This window comes from Octodon degus, unplaced genomic scaffold (assembly GCF_000260255.1).
Source record: "Octodon degus isolate 3935 unplaced genomic scaffold, OctDeg1.0 scaffold00144, whole genome shotgun sequence".
NCBI classification, from domain to species: Eukaryota; Metazoa; Chordata; class Mammalia; order Rodentia; family Octodontidae; genus Octodon; species Octodon degus.
Genome location: NW_004524720.1, coordinates 6,393,519 through 6,402,494, shown reverse-complemented (window position 1 = coordinate 6,402,494; position 8,976 = coordinate 6,393,519). Strand labels below are relative to the sequence as shown.

The 8,976-nt window shown below is 34.5% G+C and overlaps 1 protein-coding gene and 1 pseudogene across 1 annotated transcript in view; one reads left to right on the top strand and one right to left on the bottom strand.

Annotated features, from left to right (window-relative positions):
- Kifap3 (kinesin associated protein 3) overlaps positions 1–8,976 on the top strand; it is a 190,547-nt gene that overhangs the window by 29,506 nt on the left and 152,065 nt on the right. Inside the window, exon 2 of the mRNA XM_023701945.1 lies at positions 5,683–5,814. Within this exon, the coding sequence (XP_023557713.1) occupies positions 5,683–5,814 (132 nt within the window). The remainder of the gene's footprint in view (positions 1–5,682; positions 5,815–8,976) is intronic.
- LOC101568093 lies at positions 2,291–5,500 on the bottom strand (annotated as a pseudogene).

Below are 8,976 nucleotides of genomic sequence, written 5' to 3'. Positions count from 1 at the left end.
TATTTTTATTTTATTTTATTTATTTATTTATTTATTTATTTATTTATTTATTTGAGACCAGGGGTCACTATGTAGTCCAGGCTGGCTTTAAACTCACTGTGTAACCCAAGCTGGTCTTGAACTTGTGGTGATGCTCTTGCCTCAGCCTCCTGAATGCTAGGGTTACACACCCAGCTTATCAGCATTTATTATGAATGTTACAGATCATAATGATACCACCAACCACATGAACTTGTAGAAACATAGACCTCTTCAATGAAGAAATTCTATAGGTGTCATTCTTTGCATATTATTTGGGTATAGATGTCAAAATAGCTAGATGTACTTGGGCTGAAATGGCTTCAGAAGTTAGTAACCAACAATACTATGCCCAAAGGTGACAAATTGTCACATGCAGTAATAGAAGGTATATTTATATTACTCTGTGAAATATGACTTTTCATTGAGATAAAAAGAAATTTAACATATCTTTGACACATTTTTGTTGTGTATATATAAAAATAAAGTGAAGAGTTGTTATTGAGATAATTGTATTAGAAGGTATTTAAAATCTGTTAAAAGATACCCATTGATGTATCTGTAATAGACCACTTCAAATAGAAAATCATTTCATTCCACAATAGCTTAAATTTTTTCAGCTAATTAATAAATTCCATGTAAAGCATTTGGAAGTTAATTATGTCAGTGGTTAAGTATATGATATCATTCATGGCTTATGTAGTGTTAAATTCATTTTGAAAGTTAGGGCCGGGGAGATAGCTCAGTAGAATAAGCACATGCCTGGCAAGCGCAGGGTCCTGAGTTCAATCCCCAGTACCAAAAAAAAAAAAAAAAGTGAACTTTCTGTTTGTGCTGGGGAGATAGCTCAAGGGCCTGAGTTCAATCCCTGGTTCAAAAAAACAGAAAAAAAGTATGGTAAGTTGAAAGGTGAAATTTTTCATTTTTAAGTGTTATTATAATGTAAGTTTTAATGATGAAGACCATTATAGTAAAAGCAATTTTTATAATACATCAACAGTTAAAATATTTACTTGTCGTATGTTGTATTCAGACATAAATCATAATGGCATTCAAAAAACTGAGATATCTTATTAAAATTGAATTTAAAGCCATGGTTTTTGGCTTAAAAAATGTGTATAACACATAAATATAGAATAACTGAATTACAAAATGCTTCAAGCATTTAAATAATTGATTTGTAAATCAACCAAAAATGCTACAATAGTTTTGAATGTTTTATAAAGGAATCCTGAACATTTTATTCAGTATCAGTTAGAAATGTAAAAGCAATGTGTTCATCACATGGAGTGTATATGTAGTTGTAAAGTCAAAATATTCTCTTAATATCACTATACAGTAAGTGTCAAGACCATATTACAAAATAGGACATATGATATGACTTTAGTCTATATGTATTTTATATATGCAGTAGCAGTGCCAAGGGGAATTATGAAGGGAATTATCCCTTTAACAGTTTTTACCAGCTCCTTAAGTTGATGTAAACAATACTTTAACCAGTCTCATGTAACTATTCTAATATAGTTTTACCCTTACCAAGTTACACTCTTAGGTCTTTTAAAGAAATTCTGTAGTTGTCACTGTTTGCATATTATTGGATATGGAAAGATAGCAAAATATCTGGGTGTATAGGTTTTAAAATGGCAAAAAGTTATTTCTTTTAGATTTTAAAGTTTATTTTCTTTTCTCTTTGCTGATTTAGTTTTCCTATAATAAACCTAAGTTGCTTTTGTGATAAAAATTGTAATTAACCCCTCTAACTTACACAATAAAACAAATGGAATTGGGGAGATTTTTTTTTTTTAATTGCTTCATTGATTTGGAGAAAGGCAAGGTATCAGGCAAGGTAAAAGACTCTAAAGGACAAGAATTATACCCTCTTAGCAAGCTCTATTTTATCCTTAATGTTAAACAGATGTAATTACCTCCTTCTACATAAAACGTTCAGTACTGACATCATTTTCTATTTTATCACAAAGCAAATAACTATTTTATCTTAAAGTGAAAATGACATCAGTATTTTACCTGAAAAAGGAAATAGTATATAAATCTCAGCACTCTGAGAGGCTGAAGAAAGAGGATCACAAGTTACAGCCTAATGTGAGCAAGTTAGTGATTAGTGAGATACTGCCTCAAAACCTAAAGGAAGGAAATGAGGGAAGAATGGGTGGGGATATGGCTCAGGACACGTGTGTTCCCTTTTAAAAAGATTCTGGGTCAAAACAAAGTACAAGGAGGAGAAGGGTTCTCTACTTCAGTGAAAACCTTTCAGTCACAGTCTGAAGGGAGGTGAGTCCTGTGCCATCATGGCTGCAGGCACCAGGGCCTGCCTGCACCGGCTGTACTTGGGCTCCTTGATCACACCCTTGCTGAGGTCTGTCATTTTGGGATATTTTACTTTCTTTAGGTCCAGCTCATTCTGAGCCCAAAGTAGAAGTTTCAGTAATTTTGCCAGCTTGAGTGTTGATTCACGATTCTCATAATCTTGAACAGCTTGGTTAATTTCACACCTTTTTCCTCTGCATCATATGGAGAAGGTCTCCAAAGGGTGACTCTTTGGGGCTGTGAAAGGCCAGCAGAACCAGTGTGTGCTTCATCTCTGAGAAGCACTCTCTGCTTTCCTCACACTGCTCCACCGTGTCTGGGCAAACTCCAGCGCCACCTCAAGTCTCATGCTGTTGGATCATCTCAATCAAATGCTGTTGCTGCAGATGAAAGTAAAGATACTAGGTTGTGTCCAAGAGCTCTGTGTGGAGGCTGTTGACCAAGGCAGTGGCCTCCTGAATCTTACTCTTCAGGATCATCTCTCAAATCTTGATCCATTCATCAAGTGTTTCTAGATCCACACTTAGTTCAGTTCCAGATTCTATTCGAAATTTTTCTGCATCTTCCTTAAAGCCTTGTTAAGCTTTTCTATATAACTCATTCTGATTTATTTTGTGCCAGTCGCGCCTCCCATGAGACACTTTGTGGGCAGTGGGAACTCCGCTGGACACTCCCAGGGCCTGGGAAGGGTGGCGGCAGTAGGCACCAAGCAGAAGGAGCCATGACATATTTCTGCTGCAATTGTAAATGGATTTTTTTTTCCTGATTCTTTCTCAGTGAGTTTATTATTGATGTATAGAAAAGCTATAGAATTATGTTGGTTTTGCATGCTGCTATTTAATTGAATTTATGAAATGTAAACTTTTTGTGTTATCCTTAGACTCTAAGTATAGAACCATGTTATCTACCAATAATGATAATTTGACTCCTTTCTTTCCTATGTATTCCTTTTGTGTCTTTTGCCTAATTACTGCTTCTAAAATGTCACGTACTACAGTGAATAGGAGTGGTGAGACTATTCATTCTTGTCTCATCCTGATTTTAGAGAAAATGTTTTGGTTTTGCCCTATTCAGTATGATGAGTTTGTTATATATAGCCTGTATTGTGTTGAGGTATGAATCTTCTGTGTTTAGTTTTTTCAGGGTTTTTAATATGAAGGGATGTTGAATTTTGTCAAAGGCTTTTTCTGTAGCTGTTGAGACAGTCGTATGACTTTTAATCCTTGATTATACTTACGTAGTATATTTATCAGTGTATCTCTGGAGTTAAAGCATGATCATTTTGGTATGTTGTTGAAATTACTTTGCAAGTATTACTTTTAATAATAAATTGCTTGCGTTAGCATTTACCTAATAAAGTTTTATTGTTTCTGTCATTAAAGAAGAAAGAATTCTTGCATCTATATTCATAAAAGATATTCATCTGTAGTGTTCCTGCACTCTGTTGTTCAGCTTTATATGATTTTGGTATCAAAATGAATGATACTGTCCATAAAATAAATTTGGAAATGTTCCTTCCCTTTCTATTTCATAGGATAGTTTGAAAAGCATATATATTTGCAATTGTTCTGTTTTTGTTTGTGGATGTTCCCTTTGCCATGTCATGTACAGTGACCTTTTTGTCTCTTCTAATCTTGACTTGAAGTCAACTTTGTCAGAGGTGAATATAACTACTTCTTGCTTTCAGGTTCCATGTTCATGAACTATCATTTTCTATCATTTAACTTTCAGATTGTGTATATCTTTGCTAGTAATGTTTCTTCGTGCAGACAGCAAAGAATTGAGTCTTGTTTTTTAATCCTGTTTACCAATTTGTCTTGTAGTTGTAGAGTTAAGACCATTTATATTGAGTTATTGTTGAAAGATACTACTAATTTCTATATTTTTGTTTATATCCTGTATCTTTCCTAATTAACTCTTACCTGCTCATGTGCAGAATGTTGGAGAGCGAGTGTGTGTTTCTTTTAAATATTTTCTTCAGTGCTGATTTAGTGTCATAAATCCTTTTGTTTAGACTTACTGTAGGAGGTATATATTGCTTCTGTTCTGGAAAATATCTTTGCTCTATATAGTTACCTCACTTGACAGTTTTTTTTTGTTTTGTTTTGTTTTCAGGGCTTGAAATACATTATTCCTATTGGCCTTTAGATTCTTATGCTGAGAAATTTGCAGTGGGTTGCCTTTATACACATGTATAAATATTGTATAGTCTCCCTAGTATAAGAACTCAAAAGAAGAAATACAAATAGAAAGGTATAACACAATTAAAAGGAAAGTGAGAACTTGAGGATTAGACAACAAGGAGAGAGGGCAAGGAGAAAAGCTGGGAAACAGGACAGGGACAAAGCCATACATTTATATGCACAAGATGGGCAAGGCAATGATCCTGAGAAACATCAGCAGGTTTTTGAAACTAGCAGTTATTTGGTAGGACTCTCATCCTGACTAACTATACATGCTGACACCTGTGAACCAAGCAACTGCACTGAAGATAGCAATGTGTAATAGAAGGGTCACACTTGGAATACCTGTCATTCTGGTCTTCTAGATACATACTTCTTGTCATGACATACCAATTATTACCATATTGTCTCACAAGTAAAAGTTGTTGTTTTTTTTAAAATGGGTAATAAATGAAAAAAAGACACAAGGAAAAGAAAAAAAAATAAATGGCTTATTTTCTGGGGTTTTTGAGGGGTTGCAACTTTTTATATTCTTTCCTTGTTCTGTACTTGTGATATTTTAACTATAATGTGACATGGGAAAGTTTTTTTCTAGTCTTAGCTCTTTAGGGGTTCTAAAAATCTTCTGTACCTAAATGTTTCCCCAAATCTTAAAAATTTTATTCTTTCATTTCACTGAATAGATTTTCTGTAGCTTTAACCTCTTTGTTGGTGCCTTCTTCTATACTGGAAATTCATCATTTTTGTCTGTTAACCCTGTGTTCCAAACTTCTTGGATGTTTTGCTTGTAATTTTTTTTTAAATCTTGTTTACCACCTGAGAGTGATAATTGTCCAAGGCCCGAATTTGTCTTCTGCTTGATCCAGTCTACTCTTGAAGCTTTCATTGAATTTTTTATTTGACTTACTGAGATCCTCATTTCCAAGCTTTTTGATTGGTTCTTTTTCAGACTCTATTTTGAATTGGTCTTTCATGTCCTACAGTATCTCCCTTTATTCACTTGGCTATTTTTATTTCTTGTCCCACATCCAGAAGAAATCTGACTTAAGATATATGTTAAACCAGCCCACATGTTTTAGAACTAGAAACTAGATTAAAACCATGGACATTTTGTAAATTTCTAATCTAATTATCTCTTTATTATTTCATATTACAGGAAAGTTAAAGGAGGTAATATTGATGTACATCCATCAGAAAAAGCACTTATTGTTCAATATGAAGTGGAAGCTACTATTCTTGGAGAAATGGGTGATCCCATGTTGGGAGAAAGAAAGGAATGCCAAAAAATGTAAGTTTTTTATTTGTATACATTTTGAAAGTATTGAATCTTAACTCACCTTGTACAAATCTGTTATTTTGATTTTTATGTATGTTATAGTATTCTTCATAATATACTTCATCTCAGTGGAAGATTATATTGAACTATGACTATGGGCCAGCCAAATAGCTCAGTGGATTAAAACACCTGCAAGCAGGCGCAGGGGCTGGGGGTTTGATCCCTGGGCCTGCCTTGTGGGCCCTGCCCCCGGCGTGCACTGAGAGGACAATTGAGACTCGGCGTGGTGGCACACACCTGTAATCCCAGCTGTTGGGAGTCTGTAAAGAGGCAGATCACTACGAGTTGGATCAGGTAGTGAGACCCTGAACACCCTGTAGACCCTTCCCTAAAAACACAAAATAAAAAAAGGAACTATAACTATGGAGTATTCCAGAGAAAATAAGATTTTTGTGATTATTAACTTGTGAGATCAATTATAAAAAGATGTTTATATGGGTCTTTTTAGTTTAAGAAGTTGAGATCTCAGGTAATCCCGTGTTCTTCTCTCGAACTGCAGAAACTAGCATGATTTTTCAGAAATTTCCAATAGGGCCCAGATCTTGAATTCACACCTTGAAAAAATAGACTTCTGAATATTGTTAGCAATAATACTTTTCTGACTGAAGGTATTGGTCTTAGATCTCCCTATGTCCTGCATACTTACATTCCCACTTTTGCCAGGATACCTTGGGAAATGGCCTTTTTCATTAGCTCAAAGTGGTAGTAGTGACTTACTTTTTCTCCACTGTCCTGTGGAACTAGAAGTTTGAGATTCCCTTGTTTTTCGATCCTCCTTGTTCGATAAAATATGATGACTTAGTAACTAGTTAGAAATTCTGGAATTTCTGTTATGGAATTAACATATTTGAAGTGTAGGAATACATGTAATGTTTAGCATACTGAAAACCACTTTAAGTATATAATAATTGTTAACTGAGAGTGATTTTTCTTCACACAGGGGACATTTGGCAATGCATGGAGATACTTTTAGTTTTCTTAATCAGAAGCAGTACTATTGGCAGCTAATAAGTAGAGGCCAGGTGTTGCTATCATGCTGTAATGACAAGATAGCCACCTACACACAGAATTGCTTAGACCTACCTTCAGTAGTGCTGCAGTTACAAAGCCTCAAGTATCTTACTAAAAGCTCTTAATTAGTTATCTAAGTTAGAAGGAAGCTAGTATGTATCATCAGTTACTTAAAGATAAATGAGTACTCTAGATTTTATAGATTTTTATAATAGATTGGGAGACATACGCATGCATACACATAGCTATAAAATTCTAGCTCACACTTTTTTTATTCTGCTTTTGTGTTACCCTTGCTTGCCGAAGTTTTATACATTTTGAGAACACATGAAAATCTCTTGAGGCCTCATAATTGACTTCCAAAGAAAAGCAAGCACACTAGATTATTTGCTTTAAAACCTTATATAGCCATACTTCAAGAGAGATATATTTAAGGATATAAGCACTGGCTTTGTTCACCTGTAATTCAGTGAGGAAATATTACTTTAGAATCTGCCCACCTTTTAGGTAGAGTTACAGTCTGTAGAAAGTTAGCTACATGGTAAGAGTTACTGTCAGCTGTGGTAGGTATAAGCACATTTAAATCTTGGAATCGTTAACACCTTAGTCACTCAACTTTGTGTTGACTATGCAAGATTTAGAACCAAATCATATTGTGGAATCAAAAGAAAAATGTGGTTTTATGACTCATAGGTTTTTATCAGTGGTCAGAAAGAGGAATATAATGTAGATTCAGACAGGTATGAGTGACTGTCATTAAATCTGAGAAGTTCATGGTACTGCGTAGACACAGGCTTATGAACCATTTTCTAGTATTAAAGGAATGTGAAAGCATATCGTCAAGAGTTTTCAGTTTCCTGAAGATTTCTTTATGAGAAACTGATGATTGTGGTCCAAAAATAACGTAGGTTCTATTTTGTGAGTTTTCAGTAGTAATAGTAGTTTCAGTTTTCATCGTGCCTAAATAGACGTGATGTGCCCAAAGAGCCTGTGTATTTATTATTAGGTTAACTTAGTAAACACTTAGCTGACATTTTCTGGAAAGAGTTTTTCCCTATTTCTCTCTTTTTTTTTTTAATAAATGAAAGATTTTAAAAAGAAAATACACTAAAAACAGAAAATCTGTCTACTATTTTGAATAGAAAGAATGCATCAGATTGATAACTTATATGTTACTTACAGAAAACAGATCTAAAAGAAATTTAAAAGCCTATTTGTATTAAACCAACACCCCTATTAGAATGGCTAACATCTAAAACACTGACATTAACAAATATTGGTATGGATGTGGAAGAATAATAAGTCTCCTTTATAGTTGGTGGGAATTTAAAATAGCATACAATTTAGAAGAAAATTTTGTAGTTTCTTATAAAACTAAACATAGCCAAACAATACAGTTAAGCGATTATGCTCCTAGATATTTACTCAGATACATTGAGAGCTTAAATCCACAAAAGAACTTTACTTTGACTATAGCTTTCTTCATAATTGACAATTGAAAGCAACAGAGATATAATTTAATATTGAATGGATAGACAAAATGTGGTACATTCATATAATCATGTATTATTTAATAATAAAAAGTGAACTATCATCTTATAAAAAAGACATGGAGGAGGCTGAGCATGGTGATGCATGCCTATAATCCCAGCATTTGGGAGCGTGAGGAAGGAATATCAATGTGAGTTTGAGGCCAGCCTGGGCTACAAGGGTGAGTTCAAGGACAACCTGAATTGCATAGTGAAACACTGTCTCAAAAAATAAAAAAAAGTCATGGAGGAACCTAAATGCATATTAGTCTTTGAAAGCTCTACACTCCGATTTTACTTACATGGTATTCCACGAAAAATAACACTATTGTCTTAGTTACTCTTCTCTCATTGCTGGAACAAATACCTGACACTCAAAATGAAGGAAGGAAAGGTTTATTTAGCTCACAGTTACTGGAGGTTTCAGTCCATACTCAGCTGGGTCCAACGCAGAGCAGAACAGAGCAAAAAGCAACCTTTCATGGTGGTGGCAAAGAGCAAGAGTGCAAGAGAGGGGTAGCAGCAGCTCAAGCAGCTAGCTTCTCTTCCCACCTTACATTGTAATGCAAATTAC